Consider the following 21,993-nt stretch of genomic DNA (forward strand, 5'->3'; position numbering starts at 1 on the left):
CAAGATGTCTAACAACCTTCATTGTTCCTGTTCTGAGAGGCACTGCTAAGTGCCAAGACATACACAAGATACCCACACTAATCTACGCATATACACTGTGTTCCTGCAGCACTATTAACTGTGCTCATTATTTTGAAACAATATGATAAAAAATGCAGGCTCCACTCTGCAGAAAGACCTGTCCCGCACCTGCAGAAAGACCTGTCCTGCACCTGCAGAAAGACCTGTCCTGCACCTGCAGAAAGACCTGTCCCGCACCTGCTGTTTTCAAAAGAAAACATCACAAATGCTGGACGTATTTGATTCTTTGTTAAAATACTGATATGATACAATGCTGAGATAGAAATTCTGTTAAATACTGAATCTATTAAACACTTAATAGAAGTAAACACATAGATAATTTTTATGTTTTTCTCAAACTGATTAAGAAATGTGATGACTCACTTTATCTTGGAAAGGATAAAAAACATCACTTCAATTATTGCTTAAATATACTGTTAAGACAAATGTTAACTTTATAAACTTTATGTAACTTGGTTACATATTTTATGATATCTGTGGATCACTCTGGTTATGTTACACATGTAGACCACATATACGGTTAAATAACATACACGTAGATCACATGTACAGTTAAGTAACACAACAATTACATAACCAATATGGACCACATATATGGTTAAATAATACACATGTACAGTTAAGTATCACACATGTGGACCACATGTACAGTTAAGTGACACACGTATATACTTAAGTAACACATATGGACCACATGTATAGTTATCACAAACGTGGATCATATGTATGATTGAGTAACACACGTGATCCACATATACAATAAAGTAACACACATGTGGACAGCATGTATGGTTAAGTATCACACATGTACCTCATGTACAGCTAAGTCACATATGTGGACCGCATGAGCAGTTAACTCACACATATGGACCACACGTGTGGTTAAGTAAAACACACATGGACCTAAAGACGATGTCTTGTTTTATTTTTCCTGCACATGGAGGCCACTGCAAATGACACTCAGCACAGATTTTAAAACCTTGACCAAAATACATATTTCAAACACAAATAGATCATTTAGGCACACAATGGGAGTCGTAGAGCAGACGTACTGAGGGCCTGCAACGAGGTTTCTTTACGTGCTGATAGCTAAAAGCAGATCCTTCCAGTCCTACAGCTCTGACTTCAGAGGTATTTCCTAAAATTTTAGTAATGTGTGATACTCGTACCCTTAATTCAAAATGTAGAAGAATAACAAATAACTAATTTTGCTACTCAGGAACTTAACATATTTCAAGTCGCAGGCTAGCATGTAGCAAGAACTATGACAAGAATTCACGCAACCAGTAAAAGTCTCTGCTCACATCTTAAATATTGAAATGACAAAATAAAAGTCTCTTTGTTATAAAACACAAACTAGTTGACATGGTAAGCATGGCACTGAGTCGCTGTCATGGAAAATATCCTACAAGTACACAAAGCAGAGGGGGTTTAGGTACGAGATAAACCACAACACCACAGAATGTTGGAGGAGGCAGCCTCCAATCAAAGCTCACAAGTGAGATCACAAATCAAATCGTTAGTTTAAAAGAAAACTTTCCTCAAAGTCTGTAGCCAGCGTCACATCTGAGAATAAATGTCTGTTCTTCACCCATTCACCTGTGAAATATTCAGCTTCATGGTCAGTCTGCCAATCAGACAATTTAATTAAACATGGAGGTATAATAATAATGTGATAATAACATTTAAATTTAATCATTTTCCTACCACTGAAATCATATATTAATATGGACAATTATTATTTGTATTGAAATGCTTGGTAATGAGAGAAGAGGTGTTCAGTGGCCTGTAGACAGTGGCCAGTCACTGAACAGACAGTGAGGGACTACGGCAGTTCTGAAGCCATGGGGAAATGGCGCCACTGTGTGGTGATTACCGTACTTGCACTTCAAAACCGTCTTCAGAGCGATGAAAATGCTCTGTTAAGAGTGTGAATGCAGAGAATGCAAATAGAAGCAATCATAGAAGTTCAGCTGTCTCCTGCTCTCTGTGTTTCTGTCTTTGTCTCTCTGTCTCTCTCTCTCTCTTTTCTCCTCTCCCATGATCACATCTTTATCCGGGCGTACAGCTGGCTGATCTGATCTCTGAAGTGGTTCCTGAGCTCCGTCCGTTTGGCCTTGAGGGTGGGTGTCAGGAGACCGTTCTGCACAGAGAACATCTCGGGGTGTAGGGTGATGTCCCTCACCTGGGAGCACACACACACACACACACATTCTGTTGTATTGTCTTTGACGTCTACAGTATGGGTAGGAGTTTCTCTTTCTGAACCCGGAGTGGGTGTGTCTGACCTGCTCAAAGGACTTCAGGCCGGCCTCTTTCCCCAGACGCACAATATCCTCCAGAATTGCGTTCTTCACCTCCTGATCAAACAGGTGAACAGCCAATACAGGAACTGCGTTTAAAAACACAGCCATACATATACACGACTGCCGCTGCACTGGGATAATGTAACCATAATATAACCCTGGGGTCCTGAACCTGAGCTGTGTGTGTGTGTGTGTGTGTGTGTTGTGAGCAGAGACCGTATATGTAAGTGAACTGGACAACACGAGTGAAAAGTGAAGCCTCCGTGTGTCAGCTGCCCTCTAGTGGCTGGCTGCAGTACAACTTTTAACCCCGCCCTTTCCCATGTAAGTGAACGGGCCGGACGAGAAATTTTGAATTTTTATTACACGTAAAATAAGTTTTTTGAGCAATTATATTTTGTCAATTCTATAACATTGCGTTAGTATCTTTCAAAACTCTCGACAGCAGTATTAAAACCTTTTACCTTTGTTTATTTTGGTAAACGTCAAAAGTGTCTTTATACCACACCTCAATGTCTTGTTCTGCAGTAAATTGTTGTAACAGACCATTAGGGTCAAGTTCTTTGCAGTTCTTTCGGTAAGTAACTCACTTAGATGTTTGACTAGCTAGCCAGATGTTAACTTTAAATCCTCTCAGGTTAGCAAATTGTGCTAGCTAGTTCATAGTTTAGCGATTTGAACGAAATGTACTTGAGGCATAGACCGTGTATACGTGTGTGTGTATACACCAGAGACCGTATATATATATATACGCAACTTCAAGCAAACCCCGCGAATTCAGGGCGGTGTTGCAACTTCAGCCAATCACCGCAACTTTCCCGCAAATTTGACCAATCACTGATGTCGTCTTGATGTGACGTCGACAAACTCCCGCCTTACTTCCGTATATACGTTCAAGAGGAGCAGACTGAAAGCAGCATGAGCGACGAAAATAACGGCAAAAAGATCGGGAAATGCAGTATCCCGGTACACTACATGAAAGCGGGGATAAACTGTCCAGATCCGACCCGCGAATTGATTATCTATGGCCCCCTGGATGATATTTAATTACTATTAGAACCGGCCCGCAGGCCACAGCCGCCCGATGGTGTTTTGCACGCATAAACACTACATTCCCCACAATGCAACGGTAGCCCGCGAAGTCACTGCAGCACACGCAAGCGGCGAGGGTCTGAGATAAAGTTTATAAGTTTAAACTTTAAACTGAGATAAAGTTTAAAGTCAGAGATAAAGTTTATTTATCTCTGATCCATATCTATGAGTTACTAGTTCGCTCTGGCGCCAACCACTGGCGATCGATCTCGATATAATACTTAATTTGTGTCCATTTTACAGGCCGCCCGGTAACAACTTATGTTCGCTAACCCCGCCCCCCCCCCCCGTCAACAATTAATGTTCGCCACCCCCTCCAGGTTCAAATCTCACTCCAAGCGATCTTGAAAAGTTGGCAACCCTGAATAAATAGGTAAATAGATAATTAAAATGGACTACTAAATAGAGGAAACCATACAACATTTACTCCCTATTGTAATGTACTCACAAAAAAGCAAAAACACACCGCAACTTCCATCGCAATTTTTTTGAAAAACACCCGCAACATCAAACATTTTAGCCCGCAACAATCACAAAAAAGGCCCGCGAAATCCTGGTGGGACTGATATATGTCATTCACATTAAACCTCATCAACTAACCATGCTTTTTATATTTGGCTATATTAGCCAATAGCTTTTTTCACTTTTACATTTTCAGTTACAGTCAGTGTCTGGTTTGCCTAGTGAAAATCACACAACACGTACGCCAACTACAAATAGCTACATTGTTTATTCTTTAGCGCGAAGATTTATTTCAGTTAGAATGTTTTGTGCTAAGCGCGATTCAAACTAAAGGACTCTTATTCAGCATAGGAATAATTACCTTCGCGATATAAGTAGCATAGACTCACCGGTTGTAACTGTAACTTTTCCTTGGAAAGGAGAGCGGGGGCCAGTGCTTCAAACGCGCACCATTCAAAAATTCACAATGGGAGTCAACGGTGACGTACCATCCATTATATATACGGTCTCTGGTTGTGAGTGTGAACGTGTGTGTGTGTGAGAGTTGTGAGCGTGTGTGTGGCGTGTGTGAGAGTTGTGAGCGTGTGTTTGCGTGTGTGTGTGTGTGTGTGTGTGAGAGAGAGTTGTGAGTGTGTGTGTGTGTGTGTGTGTGTGTGTATGTGTGTGTGTGTGTGTGTGTGTGTGTGTGTGCATGCTACCTTGCTCTTGCACAGCTGTGTGTATGAACCTTCAAGGCCTCTTTTCTTGGCCCATCCTGGGAGGAAGTCTGGATCAGGCACCACAATGCCTACCAGGCACGCCTACAGGAGTGCAACACACACACACACACACACACACACACACACACAAGCTCAGGAGCCTACATTTGTGGTGAACGTTCCCTGCACTACATCAGAATGTGCGCTGTCTAGATACACCACAAATAACAGGATGTTTGGTACCATGACCACCTATGAACACGCTACAGAGAACCATGACAGCTGTATCTGTGATAAACACTGCTGCTCCCGTCACTGCAACACACATCACACACACACACACACACACAGACCCAGCCTCTCACTCACCTGCAGACTGTCTCCGTGCACAAACACCTGGGCCACGGGGTCACTGCGCAGGTAGACGTTCTCGATCTTCTCAGGTGCGATGTACTCGCCCTGCGCAAGTTTGAAGATGTGCTTCTTCCTGTCTATGATCTGCAGGGTGCCGTTCTGGAAACCAAGCAGAAGCACCCTAAAGGCCACGCCTCCGGAGGGTCAGGGGTCACGCCCACCAGTCCCCCAGACACCATGTTTTTACCGCGTCCTTATGGAACGCACAGACGATTTACATAAAGATTTGCAATATTGTCTTTTTTTTCTTTCATAGTGCTCTGTGTACCATGTATTTGCAACTGCAGGTTGCAGTCTTTGGGTTCTCGAAAAAACACAAGTACCCGTCGCTGCAGAAGCAAAAGTCCAGAGGGCGGAGCTGCATCTAGATCCAACTCCTCCCACCATCCATATCTTTTCGTTGGTTTAAATTCATCACATTGCAATTGGTTGTTAAGCTAACATGTCACGTTTTCCGACCAGGAAATATATATCCAATAAATTCACCCTTAAGACTTTTACCATGTAAAGATCAAAATGTTCTTTAAATAACACAATGCACGTTTTTTTAAGTTTACAAGGAAACATAAAAGTGGACAGGAACTGAAAGCGTCTGTCCTTTTTTCAAAAACCGTGATATGCATCTTTAGGTGGATGGAAAAATATAAATAGCATTATATTAGTTGTGAAGTTTTTCAGTGAACTGGTCAATGAAAATCATGGCCGTTACATGCACGCACTACTGAATAACAATCCCCTCGACATGTCCATGGGGTACCGAACAGCACAACCATTACAAATGATAAGTAACTGAAGAACACAACATACATAACATACATACAACATACATATTTCATACATATATGATACTGTATACTGTATTCTGTTTAGCTAACCGCTCGTCTTCTAACATCAGTTTTTACCATTACTTACTTAGACACCTAGATTAGATAAACTTAACAGTGGTTGTTCGTGCAAACAGAAACAGTCAGATTTTGTATGATCACCAAAGGAAACTAGTTACTAGCATTAGCAAGATGAAAATTGGTTTATTATTAATGTACTTTCACATTCGTGATTGTTCACAAATGAACGGCAAGTGAGTAAATAAGAATAGCAATTTAGGGACGGCAACAGTGATTTGGAATGGCTGGTCTGATACAGCTCCACCTGCGTAGTGCAATTACTTCAGACCAATGAAAACACGATGGTGGGAGGAGTTAGATCTAGATCTAGCTCCACCCCCTGGACTTTTGCTTCTGCAGCGAGGAGTATCTCGAAAAACATGGAATGTGAATTCCATGCATTATTATTGATAATATTGTGTTCAATATTGTGTTGTCTTCATGTATGTGGTCTGAGACAGTTGAAGTTAAAAGACCTGCTTGTACAGAGAGTTGTTCTGAGCGGTTCTGAGTGATTCCAAAAGGCCAACAAGGCCGTAATTTTCCAACATCCTTAAGAATGTTAAAACCAGAGCAGGAATTACCGGAAGCCACTTGCCAACATCTCCTGTGTGCAGCCAGCCGTCCTTATCGATAGCCTCCGCCGTCTTCTCTGGGTCGTTCAGGTATCCCTGGAACACGTTTGGTCCTTTTACACACACCTGAAGGACACACACATACACACAGATAGTATATTGGCCAAAATGTGACATGCATACATTCTGCACAAGACTCAGCCACGGCCCACTAGGGTTGTTAAACTCAGCGGTGACTCACCTCTCCCTCCCCATTGGCTGCGTAGTAGTTCATGTCTGCTACATCCACTAGCTTCACAAAATTACAGGGCAGAGGAGGTCCCACATGCCCTAAACACACAGACGTGTTTGTTTACATGCTGTTACTATATTACAGTGTGTGTGTGTGTGTGTGTGTGTGTGTGTGTGTGTATGTTACCTGCTGTCCAGTCTCCCGGCATAGACATAGAACACCCTGCAGTGCACTCTGTCTGTCCATAGCCTTCATAAAACTACCACACACACACACACACACACACACACACAGAATTAAAGGTAATGTAATTCTAAAAATAGCAATGCAATATGAATGTAGGATAATTTCACAATGGTTTACATGGTAATCTAATCTGAGAACTTCATGCAGTGTAGGCACATCTGCATATTATTGTTGAATATTCATCACTGTTCTGGTACTCCATAATGTAACTGTCACGGGTAGCCCAGCCCCCACCTGTCACTCAAGTCTTTGTTTATGTAGCAATGTGGCCCTGTCATTCGTAGTGCCTCCTCCTGTTTTGTAACCCCACCCTCTCGTTATTGTAATCATGTGTAGCTTGTTTAGTCTTGTGTATATTAACCTGGTGTTTGGTCCTTTGCATTGTTGTTCATTGGTTGTCGTATTCTTACGTGCAGCCGATTGTAAGAACGGTTTGTTTCCTCTCTAAGTATTTACGTGGTGGCTTTGTTAATGTTTCTGACTCCCTTTTGGATCTGACCCTGTACTGTTAAAAGTGAAGCTTGCAATGGGTGTAATATTTCGTAAGCATACCTGGCAACCCAGAGCGGCGCGCAGGAAGGTGAGGACGGTGGGGGAGACGGGCGCGGCTCCAGTGATCATCAGCCTGACGCGCCCACCCAAACTCGCCTGCAGGGGGAGACAGAGAGCGGCGGCTGCTGTCCCGTTTTCTCTTTTGATTCAGTTCATTCAGACGTTTGAGTTGCATCCACTCATTCTCAAGCCATCTGTTGCTAGAGCTGCAAGTGTGTTTGAATTATTTGTTGCTAGGCAACTTTGCTTGAATAATCTGTTAACCAGGGTTGCGCATGTGAAACATCTGTTTTCAGGGTCGCCTTCTTCATCTGGTGATTATTTGTTAAATACAGTCTCAGCCAGAAGTGCAGGTATCTGTCCAGATGTGAGTTTTTGGAACTGGTGAGTTTTTGTGTGTTTGTCTCTTTCTGTGGGTCTTTGTTTTTTACTTCATTCAGTATTAATATTATTCATTCATCATTATTATTCTTGTTTCATTTGTGTTGAGAAAAAAACATTTGGCAATGAACTGAGAGCGAGTGTGCGTGAATAAGCATTTATGTCATTTATATGTATGTTTACGTCAGGTCTATGTCATGTGTATGTAATGTTTATATCAGGTCTTTGTCATGTGTATGTAATGTTTACGTCAGGTCTATGTCATGTGTATTTAATGTTTACGTCAGGTCTATGTTGTGTATGTAATGTTTACGTCAGGTCTATATTATGTGTATATAATGTTTACATCAGGTCTATGTCATGTGTATTTAATGTTTACGTCAGGTCTATGTTGTGTATGTAATGTTTACGTCAGGTCTATATTATGTGTATATAATGTTTACATCAGGTCTATGTCATGTGTATTTAATGAGGACCAGGAGACCAGAGGTCCAGTGGACCAGAGGACCAGGCCTGCTGGGGCGTTGTTCGTCAGGGCCTCCCCTCCTCTCTCCTGTGTGCTGGTACCTGCACTTTGCTGAAGATGATCTTGTCCCACATGCTGTCCTTTCTCACCACGCCGCTGCGCAGTTCTGACTCCTTCCTCCGGGTGGCGAAGTCGAGCAGCCAGCGCTTCAGCGGAGTGTTGGCCTGGCCGAAGATCTGAGCAGGGGGCGTGTGTTAGCACAAGCGCTCACGGGATGTGTGTGTGTGTGTGTGTGTGTGTGTGTGTGTGTGTGTGTGTTCCTGACCTTGTCAAACATGCGGTTGAGCAGTCTGGGGACTACAGGGAACACGGTGGGTTTTAGTGTCTTCAGATCATCCATGAGCATCCGGATATCACCTTGAAAATAACCTATACACGCACCATTGACCAGAATCACGTTCTACACACACACACACACACACACACACACTAACAATATTAGTTTTTTTCGATAGCTCTGGTACATGCTGCAGATCAGAATTTAATTTCTCAAAATGACCTCCACAGCATCTAGTCACTGCTGCACATCACTAAAGCAACTTCACTCATTATGACATCATCAAGCAAATGAAATTGCAGTTCCTAGGTCATCATTTACTGTAATCAATAATGTTTGTCATGTCGATCAAAATATATTACTTGTTCTCTGTTCAATAGTCCTGCCCACCCCATAACATTTCAGCATCAGTTCACAGGAGGTGTAGCGTAACTGAGCTGTGATGTCACGTGCAGGGTTGCTTGTACAATTCTGACAGTTTCGTGTGTTTATAGTCTAATCTCCCACATACAGTGATGTGTAACTTTATGTGCAGTCATTGTCCTAAAGCCCATAGCCATCAGGACATGTTTACACAGTACACTGACATATGACAACATTTGTTAGTATTTTGACTGTCACGTTCTTGATCAAAGACACAAGGGCTTGTCATTCTGATGACACTGACATACATGTTCATTCACATAAATACGGTTGATGGGCTTTTGCTGCTAATCCACTTCAACTTTGGTGCTGTTTGTGTGAATTGTTTTGAGAAATGCACTTACTACTGTGCAAATATTCACAATGATTCAAGAAATGCACCAAAGTGACAGAGAAAATCTGTATGGTTGAACATGTATTCACTGTGTATGGCCACCAGAGGGCAACATGCATCACGGCTTTATTGACGAACAACTGGTCAGTAAAAGCAGCGCGCTTTCATCTTTGCTAACAGGCCGCACGGCTCTGCTTTCTGCATGTCGTTATGCAAAAATAACTGGCCAGTACAGCAAGGAGAATCTGATGAAGTCTACTGTAAAACGTCTACTAGAATTCAGACAGGCTGGAGGTTTCTGTGTGGCAGAGTGACTGTGTTCTGTTAGCATACGTACCTCCACCACTCTCTCGAACATGTGAGCCAGGGGAAGATAAGATATGTGAATGTCGGTGTGGTTGAGCATGCAGTGAATCTGAAACACACACACACGCACGCACACACACACACACACAGGCAGGGTGAAACATACCTCCACCACTCTCTCGAACATGTGTGCAAGAGGCAAGAAGGAGATGAGGGTGTCATGACGATTGGGCCGCAACTTCCCCTAATCCCACAAACACACACACACACACACACACACACACACACACACACACACACACACACACACACACACACACAGTAGAAATGGAAACGGGACAGACGGTTTGAAAAGGAAATGAGTAGACAAATATAAACCACAAAGACTGAAAGAGTGACAGAAGAAGGAAGAGGGAGGAAGAGGAGGAGGAGGAAGATGATAGACATGCTCACATGATCAGAAATATGACACACGACATGTCATGTGTACAGAAATGGAACCAGCTGGGTTATCAGAAATATCATGACTTTTAAATACACATCACAGTAAACAAGGCAGTAGAGCTCCACCTCAATCCCTGCCCACCGCCCCATGCTCCGCCTCCTGCCACACTCAGCCCCACCCCTCACACCGCTCCAACCCCGCCCCTCACTCCACCTCTGCTGTCCCCACACTCCGCCCCCAACCCTGCCCCCTATCAGTTACCTCGGTGATGCGGATGAAGGCAGCACAGTTGGCGATGACGTTCCCGTGTGTGAGCATCGCCCCTTTGGGGTTCCCTGATCGACCAGAAAACATGAAATGAAGAACACAAGTTCACTTAATACTCTTTACACACACACACACACACACACACATATATATATATATATATATATATATATATATACACACTAGGCCTGTGTTTAAAAAATCGATTTTTCGATTCAGAATCGATTCGTACGTCCAAAGATCAATTTTTTTTATTAAAATAATTTTTTACATTTCCCCCAGTGGACTTTTACCACCGCCTCGTCACTGAATTCACGCAGGCGCGCTCGGTCTAACTAACTGTAACTGTAAACCTAACTAACTAAACCGCCTAAACCAGAACGTAACACTCGTGACAGAGAATCGTCTACTAATAAACTAGATTTTTTTCAGCGTGAGAACTCGGAGCGGTCGTTTTCTGCATGGTCCTAGCATGTTTGATTCGTCGCTGTTTAAATATTTGTTTTTAACCGTAAAAATTGCAGGGGACCAAAACCGGCTTTTGAAAAAGTGGTGCGTGCGTGTCACTGAGAGTTTACCCAGTGTTTTTACAGTTTAAGTAAAAAATTTTCTGTTCTTATATTCGCACTTTAAAGGAAAATACACAATGTTTACATTTTACACTTTCAGTTTATTAAGTGTGAGCACTTTTAAAATAAAAATGCATTTGGTAGCAACAGCTTTTGGGTGAATTCTTAATTATTTCAATCATAATAATAATGCACTGGTTAGTGTCCAAGTAGGAGTCCACTGTTGCAGATATAGACACCTCAAATATGTCCTCTGTTTATTGTCCTGGATTACCATTCTTGAAGGTAGATTTATGATGACCCTTTTCACCAGTCTTCCAGCCATCAGTAACTACCAACTACCAGTAACTATTTGCTGATTAATATCGATATAATACTAGTTTTAACATGTTGCTTTTGTACATAGTCAGGAAACAGCTCAAATACATTTTTAATAACACTAAACCCTGAATTGGATTGAATCGGATTAAATCGGATTAAATCGAAATAAATCGATTCTTAATCTTCAGAATCGATTATTGGAATTTGAATCAATACGCAGCCCTAATACACACACATATATACACACATACACACACTTACCAGTAGTTCCACTGGTGAAGCAGATAAGAGCTAGGTCTTCTGGCTTAGGAGGCTACAGGAGATTCACACACACACACACACACACACACACACCAACAACAAACCCAAACCAGACATATGCAGTCAAGAACAAGTGAGTTTAGCCTACTAACTGAATGATCTAATGATCTTCTCAGGATCTGCTTACCTCGGGCCTCTTGTGGTTCACTTTGCCAATGGCCTAGAAGAGACACACAGTTCATATGCACAGGGCACACACATTGTTGCTGTGTGAGAATGTGTGTGTACCTATTAGTATCTGTTTGTGTGTGTGTGTGTGTATGTATTTATGTGTGTATGAGTGAGTGTGAGCAAGTATGTCCATGTGTGTGTTTGTGTACATGTGTGTATGTGTGTTGATGCATGAATGTGTGAGCATTTGTGCATATATGTGTGTGTGCGTGTGTGTGTGTGTGTGTGTGTGTGTGTGTGTGTGCGGGTGTGTGAGTGTATGGGTGTGTGTGTGTGTGTGTGTGTGTGTGTGTGTGTGTGTATGTGTGTGTGTGTGAGTGTGTTTGTGAGTGTGTGTGTGTGTGTGTGAGCATGTGTATGTGTGTGAATGCGTGTGTGTATGTGTGAGTATGTGTGTATGTGTGTGTGAGTTTATGTGTGAGTGTGAGTGCATGTGTATGTGAGTGTGTGTATGTGTGTGTGTGTGTGTGTTTGTGTGTGTGCGTGTGTGTGTGTGTGAGTTTATGTGTGAGTGTGAGTGCATGTGTATGTGAGTGTGTGTGTGTGTGTGTGTGTGTGTGTGTGTGTGTGTGTGTGTGTGTGTGTGTGTTGACCTCCAGCTCTCTCAGGCTAATGATTGCGATGCCTTCCTGCTGGGCTTGGGTCGTGAGCTCACTGTCGTACGGCTCCATCAGTACAAGTGTCTTAACGCTGTGTTCCCGTGACGACACACACTCCAGCACTGTCCGTGCCCTCTCTGCCACGTCACAGATCACCGTGGAGATCTGGGCTAGAGTGAGAGAGAAAGGAAGAGAAAGAGTGAGAGAGATAGAGACAGAAAGAGAGAGAGAAAGGAGGAGAGAGAAAGAGAAATTAAGATAGAGAGAATATATGCATTTTTTTATTGTCATTTGTTTTGTCTGTTTTGTTCTTGTCTTTGTTCTTTTTTGTATTTCTCTGTACAGCGTCCTTGGGTACTTTGAAAGGCACTATAGAAATTATTATTATTATTATTATTATTATTATGAGAGATCGTGTCTGTGTGTGTATATGAGAGATTGTGTGTGTGTGTGTCTGTGTCTGCGTGTGTATATGAGAGATTGTGTGTGTGTGTGTGTGTGTGTGTGTGTGTGTGTGTGTGTGTGTGTGTGTGTGTGTGTATATGTATATGAGAAATTGTGTGTGTGAACACATACAGTATTCTCACCTTTGTCTATGATGTATCTGATGGCGTCTGTGCCCAGGGTGTCGTACAGCGGAACAGCCACCAGAGTGTAGGTGTGACAGGCCAGCTCACACACGGTCCACTGCACACACACACACACACACACACACACACGAAGGGGCCCAGAGAAGACCAGATCTCAGCCTGCTGCTTCTATGACCCTTCTACGACCTTCTACGACCCTACTACGACCTTCTACAGGACTCCTTTATCTAATTTAGCACCGGCTATCGCCACCTGACGGAACCTTCTGGACCTGCCGAGGAGAGTAACCATGCGGTGAAGATCAGACACTAGCAGCTGAAGTGTGTGACATTTAATAATACAATAAACTTTAATTATATAACACTTTTCTATGGAAGACATACAAATTGCTTCACATCTATATAAATTAAAAGTAAAAAAATAATAAAAATATATAAATAAATATATAAAAATAAACTATTAATATATCATAATAAAATTAAATAAATTTCAAACATCCATGTATACACACAGAAAACATAAGCACAGAAATAAGCTTCTTCTTCTGATCACCACTTTACAAGGCTGAGGAACAGAACTGGGCCTTTAGGCGGGAAATTACGGCCTCGGGTCTCATGCGGCTGGGAGTCAGAACCAAAACGTGCGATGTTGAAGATCTCCGGCGTGAAGCAAGCAGCTGAACAACAGGACTCCTCACTTTCACTTCCTGCAGAAGTCATGTTGCAAGACTTTGACCTCTGCAGGCCATTCAGGCTAATCTTTTTGCCTACATGTTTTTATGTGGACTTGACACGTCTGATTTGAGAGTGTTGTGGGTCCAGATGTCACAGGAGAACCTGAACCTGCTGAGGACGATGATGACCACCCAGACCTCAGACAGTACGTGGCTTAACCGACTTTACATTTAAGATTGATATTTTATTTACCACATGGAATGATTCTGTAATACCTTTAAATAAAAATTAATGTGAATATGTATATATTTTAGAGTGTGTGTGAGTATGTGTGTGTGTGTGTGTGTGTGTGTGTGTGTGTGTGTGTGTGTGTGTGTGTGTGTGTGTGTGTGTGTGTGTGTGTACCTCAGGTCTGTTCTGGGCGAAGATGCTGACATACTTGTCTCCTGTTGAACTGTGGCCCCTGTGCACCAATGCTGAGCCAATTAATTCAGCCTTGTGTGCAACCTACACACACACACACACACACACACCAAAACAACTGTGTAACATAAGAACATTTTTGAGAGATTTGTCTCAGATAAAGACTCAGATAATCAGATAAAGATAAAGCAGGGGAATTAAGAATTTATATATAATTGAATTATATAATTTAATATTGTCCATGGTTTCTTCTGAGCATCCACTCCACTAGAATGCAGTGTAATTCCAAACCATTATAATGCATTATTAGGCATTGTAAACCATTATAATGCATTATTAAGCATTGTAAACCATTATAATGCATTGTAAACCATTATAAAGCAATAAGGGGTTTAATGTATCTTCTACCAGTGGAAAATATCAGTATGATGGTGACCCATGACCCCTGACCCTTAATGAAGTAACACATAATCTCTGACTGATGCAGTGACCTCTCACCTCTTTATAAGACAGCCATTCGTATGCCTGATTGGGTTTTCTTGCTCCTAGACAAGGCCCATCATCTGTACAGAGGGAAAATATATGACCTTTAACCTTTAACCTTACAGCATCGACCAATGAAGGAAAGACCCAAGATGTTTCTTTTGAAATTGCAAAAACAAGATGTGCGTTTGTAACACTTACTGGACACTCTGATTCCTCTTAAAAAGGCCTCGTACATCGTCCGTGCATCGTCGTAGAAGTGGGTCATCAGCTTGTCATCGTCCAATAAGATGGACCGGCGAACGTACTCCGTGCCCTGGAAACCACGAACCCACCAATCGAAAAACTTTGAGGTCAAGTTGAAAATGTCCAACAGGCATGTAGTAACACAGAAACCCCTTACTAACATATTGCAGTGATGTCTAACGTAGATCCAGATCATGTTTGTGTGGAGGGTGACAGTCATGAACAATCAATAACAGATAATAAAATCAAGCCACTGAACAAATGACAGAGACTCTGTGATCTAGACATTGAGACAGGTTTGTAAGATGCGTGTGGGTGGGTGGGTGTGTGTGTAACGTGTTGTTAAAAGTAAGTAAAGATAACATATACTAGTGTCTTTAGATCGTGCTCAGTGAAATATGTTTTTGAAATCAGTGGATTGTGTGTAAGTGTGTGTTGATGAAAGATAGATAGAGAGAGAGAGAGAGAGAGAGAGAGAAAGAGAGATGTTCTTGTAAATTTAGACTGGCTGGTGCCATGGCAACCATGTGGGCTAAGAGCTGTTCCTTATTATTACAAGAAAAACACAGTCATGACTCTGTGTGTGTGTGTGTGTGTGTGTGTGTGTGTGTGTGTGTGTGTGTGTGTGTGTGTGTGTGTGTGTGTATATGTATGTGTGTGTGTGTGTGTGTATCTGTGTGTGTGTATATGTGTGTGTGTGTATGTATCTATATGTGTGTGTGTGTGTGTGTGTGTGTGTGTGTGTGTGTGTGCGTGTGTGTGATAGTTCGGTCTAGCTGCTGTATCTGAAGACTGCATTATAGTGATACACGTGACAGTAGCGGCGACTCCATCACCAACACCAACATCCAGTCAGGCCCCTGACGCAGCGTCTCACGCATGCACACGTCAGGTGAAACAAGGCCTGGTCAGCCTGCACAAGCTCACGTGGCTGATGCCAAGACTCTTTAACATCACACGTGCCCGGGCCATTGCCCTGCTGCTATGGAGCGACCGCTTACAACCAAGCACCTAATCTGGGGAACTCTGGAAAGACGACTAGTTTTGGCCCCCAGCAGGGGGCAGTGTTGTGACACGCACTCACCTCCACCTCCACGGACTGCATGGTGAGGTCGCAGGGGGGCTTGAGCGCCCGTGGCCTGGTGGCGTACCAGTAGGTGGTGATGGCAGCGAAGGCGCCCATGCCCATCAGTGTGTTGGTGGGCAAGGACCGCACGTACTGCCGCATGTCAACCAGGTCCGGCACCCGGAACTGGCGGATCAGGTCCTGCACCTGCATGGCTCGGCCACCAGAGGGAGCTCCTCACCGAAATACACGCAAGAGTCTGTGTGGGGAAAAAAGTAGGGGGGGGACACAATAAGGTTGTTGATGCTTCTTAAGTCCTCTTGTAACTATTAAGAATTGCCCTGTTAAACAAAGGGTAACCATGCATGCTGTATATAACGTTAAGTTTTAGGTGGGGTCTTAAGATAAGATAAAATAATCCTTTATTAATCCCTCAGCGGGGAAATTAGCAGTCTTGCAGGACTGTTTTAGTTCTATAACTGGTTATTAACAGTATGAATGAATGTGTGTTTTGTTGTTGTTGGGGGAGGTTCACAGATAGCACTCAGTTCACAGGGTAACATGAGCCGAACCCTACAGTTGAATAAAAGGCCTGGAAGAGAGGACGTGTCCTGTTAATGGGCCTAATGGGCTAAACTGTAGTCCTGCCGTGTGACCTTACAGTGGTTAGCTTGTAGTCCTGCCGTGTGACCTTACAGTGGTTAGCTTGTAGTCCTGTCGTGTGACCTTACAGTGGTTAGTCTGCAGTCCTGTCATGTGACTTTACAGTGGTTAGCTTGTAGTCCTGCCGTGTGACGTTACAGTGGTTAGTCTGCAGTCCTGTCGTGTGACCTTACAGCGGTTAGTCTGCAGTCCTGTCGTGTGACCTTACAGCGGTTAGTCTGCAGTCCTGTTGTGTGATCTTACAGTGGCTAGCTTGTAGTCCTGTTGCATGTAGTACAGTTTCAGATTAAGAGCAATGAGACTTGAGACATGGAAAGCAAAGTTAAAGAACGGTGGTAGTATTGAATCTGATTCCAGATTTAACAGATTTAAAACTAATGTTCTAATATCGGTTCTGAATTCGTGCAATAACTGAAATCAAGCCTAAGGACTGTGACTGAAACTCGTCGTCCATAACCAACACCAGCACATATTCAAATGTTCCTGTTCTGCATTTCGCCACCTCTTCTCCTGACCCCTCCTTGACCCCTCCTTGACCCCTGTGGATGTTCATCAATCATGAAGAGGTTGGGTTCCTCGCAAGGCAGGTGCCATGCCCAGAGTCCACCCCGACCCCACCCCTATTCTGCCCCAACCCCAACCTCTACTCTGCTGAAAGCCACCATCCAGCCCCTGGTCATAGGTCCCTGCTCAGCTCGAAGCCTGAAGCTAACTGTTGAACTTGGTCTGAGTATTCTGCAGAGAGACAGGGGGTGTGGAAGCCCAGAGTCCATATTCATAAACCTCAAAAAACTATTTTTACCAAGAATTCAGTCTGACATCTAGCAGGATCTCTCAGCCAGATAACATAGAGTTTTGGTAAATTATTTACTTTAAGAACACTTCAAAACAAACGCCTTAGTCACCACCCTGGCCTCTGTAATTAGTCAAAAAAATGTACATGTACCAGATGTAGTGCAGAAATATCTCTACAAGGAGGCAGTCCTCCACAATCAAGAGGGCGGTCTCAGTGCTAAGCATGCTTTAGAGGGAGGAGCTTCAGTGAAAGTTCCGAACAGAGGACATGGGATTCTGGGTAGGGGACTCTCCACTGGTTACTGGTTTTGGCAGTAAAGTAGCAACTTTTTAACTCAGGACTGCCCAACAGCAGAAGAAATATTCCTATTGGATACTCAGGACTGTCCATCAACAGAAGGGAGTTTCCTATTGGACAGTCACCTGTGGTTCAATTTTTCCAACCTGGTGCTCCAACACTGGTGATAATAATCAACTGCCTAGATGTGGTAATAACTGGGATTTCCAGTCAGCCTAGACGGCACTCCAAACGTGACACTCCGTAACTTCTGAAAAGAGGAAGTCCAGAGCTGATGATTATCCAGAGTTGGAGACGAACGTCTAAAATACTTTTTCTTTTTGAAGACATTTTTGCCGTTAATCATTTTTAATAAATGATCATTTGTTTGAAAAAGAACGTGACAAGCAAAGACTATTAAAAGAAGTAGCTTGTGTTCTTTTGAAAATCTATATTTTCTTATATTTTCATTTGTAACATACACACACACACACACACACACACACACACACACCTCCATACACACACGTGCACTCTTTGGACAGCCTGTCCTTCAGCTGACCCAAGACCCAAAACCCATCCCGGTACCACCCCCTCCCACACACACACACACACACACACACACTCGTGACTCATCTAAACATAGGCGCCTGGTCTACTTTGACAGTGAACAGCACACACAGCTCTGCATAAGTACTTACATCTTCAGCGTAGAAGAACTCAGATGAAACCAACAGAAAACGAGTGAATCTTCTCCCCCACACGGGTGATGAGGAAAGCGTATGTGGTGTGTGTGTGTGTGTGTGTGTGTGGGGCGTGTGTGGTAGCGTACGCTCTGAATAGCAGTAGTATGGTAGAGCTGTTCCTAAGAATAGCAGAAAACCCCTTTAGACAGCAGCGCAAGTGCCTCACAACCTCACACTAATGCTACCTCTCTCTCCCTCTCTCTCTCTCTCTATCTGTTTCTTCCTACCTGCTTTTCTTTCTTTGCTCTCCTGTTCTCTGTCACTTAGTTCAAATGTCTGAATGCCAGAATGTTCTCTGTACTGAGGGCAAAGCAATATAAACTGTGTGTGTGTGTGTGTGTGTGTGTGTGTGTGTGTGTGTGTGTGTGTGTGTGTGTGTGTGTGTGTGTGTGTTTGTATGTGTTTCACCAGAGTGATCTTGGCATTGTTTGAGTATACCTCCTGTCCTTATCTACCAACACTCTCACTCTCTCTCACTCACACACACAAATGACCCACATCAAAGCTTTAGTGTGTGTTAAAATACCAGCAAGATGAGTTTTAACTGATAATAGTGTGGGAAGAGCAGGGTGTGTGATATTGACCCACAATCATATATATACACACACATACACACATACACACACACACACACACACACACACACACACACACACACACACACTCACACACAAACCGCATTTCCCGGTTAGCTGGTAATTCACAAGGTGTAAGTCTGAATTCACACAAGGTCAGTTCATATCTGTGTGGGCACGCACTTACACAAGAGCTACCAGTGTGTGTGTCCATGTGTCCAGTGTGTGTGTGTGTGTGTGTGTGTGTATGTGTGCGCACAGATGGAAAATGCCAAACTAGTCACATGGTTATTAGGCTACATGTATGTAGTGTATATTTGTTTGCGTGTGTGCGTGCGTGTGTGTGTGTGTGTGCACAGATAGAAAATGCCAAACTAGTCACATGATTATTAGGCTACATGTGTGTAGTATATATTTGTTTGCATGCATACGTGTGTATGTGTGTGTGTGTGTGTGCACAGATAGAAAATGCCAAACTAGTCACATGATTATTAGGCTACATGTGTGTAGTATATATTTGTTTGCGTGCATGCGTGTGTATGTGTGTGTGTGTGTGTGTGCATGTGTGTGTGAGTTCTTGGTGAAAGCCAACCTACCACCATACTTGACCTACCAAGCATGCCAAGCACCACCCAACACAGAATAGCATACTGCTGATATTTATGTAAACAAGACATAATTACACCAGAATTTAATATAATATACTGTGTGTTTGTGTGTGTGCTTCAGTTACCTAGCACCAAAATGTCAAACTAAGGCTGGCTTATATACTGTGGAATGTAGAAACAAGATAGAACACACACACAAACAAATATATACTACACGTGTGTGTGTGTGTGTGTGTGTGTGTGTGTGTGTGTGTGTGTGTGTGTGTGTGTGTGTGTGTGTGTGTGTGTGTGTGTGTGTGTTCGTAAGAGTAATTACTAGGCACATGCTACACTAATCCACACCTGGCAAGACCGAGCACCCTGTATAATTATCTGTATTATTCTCTCACCGAGCACCTTGTATAATTCTCACTTTTCCACATTCTTCCGTTCAGATTTCACATCTGGCTGGTTCACGGCAAACGGCCCAAACCAGCTGCACAGAGCTGCAGGACGTCCGTGAACCTTGGTCCATTCTTCCTCCTGCACACCTCAGAGGAAGCAATAAAGGCTCTGTGGTCAGTCCCCATCCCCGACCATCAGGAGGAGACCCCAGGGTCCTAGTTACCCCCATATTTCCAGAAGAAGGGATACATGTCCCTATTGCAGGACTTGCTGCCACACCACAGTGGACACAGAAGGACTCCAAAGTCAAGCTCTGCTAAGAGGGGCTCTCGAACAGAGGACTCGGTTCTCCTACAGTGCCGGGCCAGGATTCATTTAGCTCTGGTAGAGGGTTGGGCCCTGAATGTTTTGGGCCCATGGTTGGGATAGATCCTCTGGCCTGTATGACAACAGTGGGCACAGCAGTGCCCGATGTGCCTGACGGAGGTGCTTGGCCTGTAGTATGCATGTCAGGTTCTGAACATGTGATCCCGGGAAGTGGATTTGCTAGGACTAAGAGTTCCTGCTCTCCTAATGCGCCCCCTTCTGGTCAACAGGAGCACAGGCCGGACCCTTACAGAAACATGAGCTGTGCCAATGTATCTAAAGGCACTCCAGGAAAGCTATAAAACATGCCCAGGAAGCAGGAAGTACACGAAACATGCCCCAGTTAACCCGGCATAGAGGCCAAACTCTGCTGCTGGATATCGGATGTTCACTGCGGGGTTAAAAATCTCAAAAACAGAGAGCCAAGCTGTCCTCTTCCACAAGATGGAGGCACCCCAGCTGTGTTTTTTTTTTTTGCTTGGTGCTGCAGATTAAATGCGAAGAACATTTTTCCCCACACTGCTGCCGTGAGCTGGTGTATGTGAGATGGGAGTGAGCTGAGACGTTTGTGGTTTTGAGAGGTGAAGCAAACACATGATGGTCAGCCAAGATGCTTTTTGGGTCCCTGTGGATCTGATGCAAATGCTGATAAAATGTCATTTCATATGAGGTTTTTTAAGAGGCAGAGCAGGTTTGTGAATGGTTTATAGCTCTATTGATTTGGTTTAATGATTTAGCTGATGTTTTCAAACAAGGACAATAAACGCAAATTGGTATTTTGAGACGAATGGCACATGGTATATGTGCAGTGTAATTAGGGCTCTGTGGACTCATAAAATATCAAAAATGTAATTGATACCTAAATAAAACATCATTAAATTTTGAATATAGCCCCAGTGTTGTGTCTGTTTCTCCTCTCTGTAGGTGTGAATGATTCTGTTCTCTGAAGTGTCACATCGATTTCCTTTCCAACTTTCTCTCTCTCTCTCTCTCTCTCTCCCACTCTCTCTCTCTGTATTTTGTCTTTCTCTCTCTGTAACTCTCTTTCTCTGTGTGTGTGTGTCTCTCTCTGTATCTCTCTCACTCACTGTATCTCTCTCTTTCTCTCTCTCTGTCTCTGCACTCTCTCTGAGACTCTTCACACATCTATACACGGAACGCTTGGTCCAGTGAGTAAAACATGAACCCCAGAGAGGAAACCAGATGCTGAAACACTGAGACAAACTCAAGCTCATTTCTTCCTGGAAAAGAGATTTAAGAGATACTATATAAGAGTATAAGAGATATAAGAGATAAGCAATGCTTTGTCATGTAAAACCTGAACTGTGGCACAACTATTAACATACACTATTATTTTACATAATAAATGTCCTCTTACTGGTTGTGATGGAATGAAGGTACCAGTAGCTCATTTCTGATTGGTTATCTGAGGAACAAGACCTGTAGCTGGCAGTCCCAGCCAGGATGCTTTGCAGTTTAGCCACCCACACAAAGACTGACAGAGAGATGACAGGACAGACCGACAGAGAAATGACAGGAACATGGGGACAAACACACAGACCCAGACACCAATCTGAAGAGTCACAAGACACCAGAATCATAGCGTCTCTGGTAT

General features: G+C 43.3%; 1 protein-coding gene across 4 annotated transcripts in view; it reads right to left on the reverse strand.

Annotated features, from left to right (window-relative positions):
* Positions 1-989: 989 nt before the first annotated feature.
* Positions 990-21,993, reverse strand: part of acsl1a (acyl-CoA synthetase long chain family member 1a) — a 23,996-nt gene continuing 2,992 nt past the window's right edge. The window contains exons 1-21 of one of the 4 annotated variants that reach the window (XM_077014081.1): positions 18,401-18,752; positions 15,983-16,223; positions 14,854-14,968; positions 14,668-14,732; positions 14,152-14,253; positions 13,070-13,169; positions 12,477-12,652; positions 11,840-11,872; positions 11,653-11,704; positions 10,496-10,569; positions 9,821-9,898; positions 8,715-8,849; positions 8,491-8,625; positions 7,543-7,638; positions 6,931-7,003; positions 6,754-6,842; positions 6,522-6,638; positions 5,009-5,152; positions 4,640-4,741; positions 2,370-2,441; positions 990-2,266 (exon numbers count right to left, since the gene is read on the reverse strand). In XM_077014081.1, the coding sequence (XP_076870196.1) occupies positions 2,126-2,266; positions 2,370-2,441; positions 4,640-4,741; positions 5,009-5,152; positions 6,522-6,638; positions 6,754-6,842; positions 6,931-7,003; positions 7,543-7,638; positions 8,491-8,625; positions 8,715-8,849; positions 9,821-9,898; positions 10,496-10,569; positions 11,653-11,704; positions 11,840-11,872; positions 12,477-12,652; positions 13,070-13,169; positions 14,152-14,253; positions 14,668-14,732; positions 14,854-14,968; positions 15,983-16,177 (2,094 nt within the window). In that variant the 5' untranslated portion in view covers positions 16,178-16,223; positions 18,401-18,752 and the 3' untranslated portion in view covers positions 990-2,125. Of the gene's footprint in view, positions 2,267-2,369; positions 2,474-4,639; positions 4,742-5,008; positions 5,153-6,521; positions 6,639-6,753; positions 6,843-6,930; positions 7,004-7,542; positions 7,639-8,490; positions 8,626-8,714; positions 8,850-9,820; positions 9,899-9,955; positions 10,034-10,495; positions 10,570-11,652; positions 11,705-11,839; positions 11,873-12,476; positions 12,653-13,069; positions 13,170-14,151; positions 14,254-14,667; positions 14,733-14,853; positions 14,969-15,982; positions 16,224-18,400; positions 18,753-21,993 lie in introns of those variants that run through there. The other 3 variants (XM_077014072.1, XM_077014061.1, XR_013132720.1) reach the window with 3 other exon arrangements.

This window comes from Brachyhypopomus gauderio, chromosome 1 (assembly GCF_052324685.1).
Source record: "Brachyhypopomus gauderio isolate BG-103 chromosome 1, BGAUD_0.2, whole genome shotgun sequence".
NCBI lineage: Eukaryota > Metazoa > Chordata > Actinopteri > Gymnotiformes > Hypopomidae > Brachyhypopomus > Brachyhypopomus gauderio.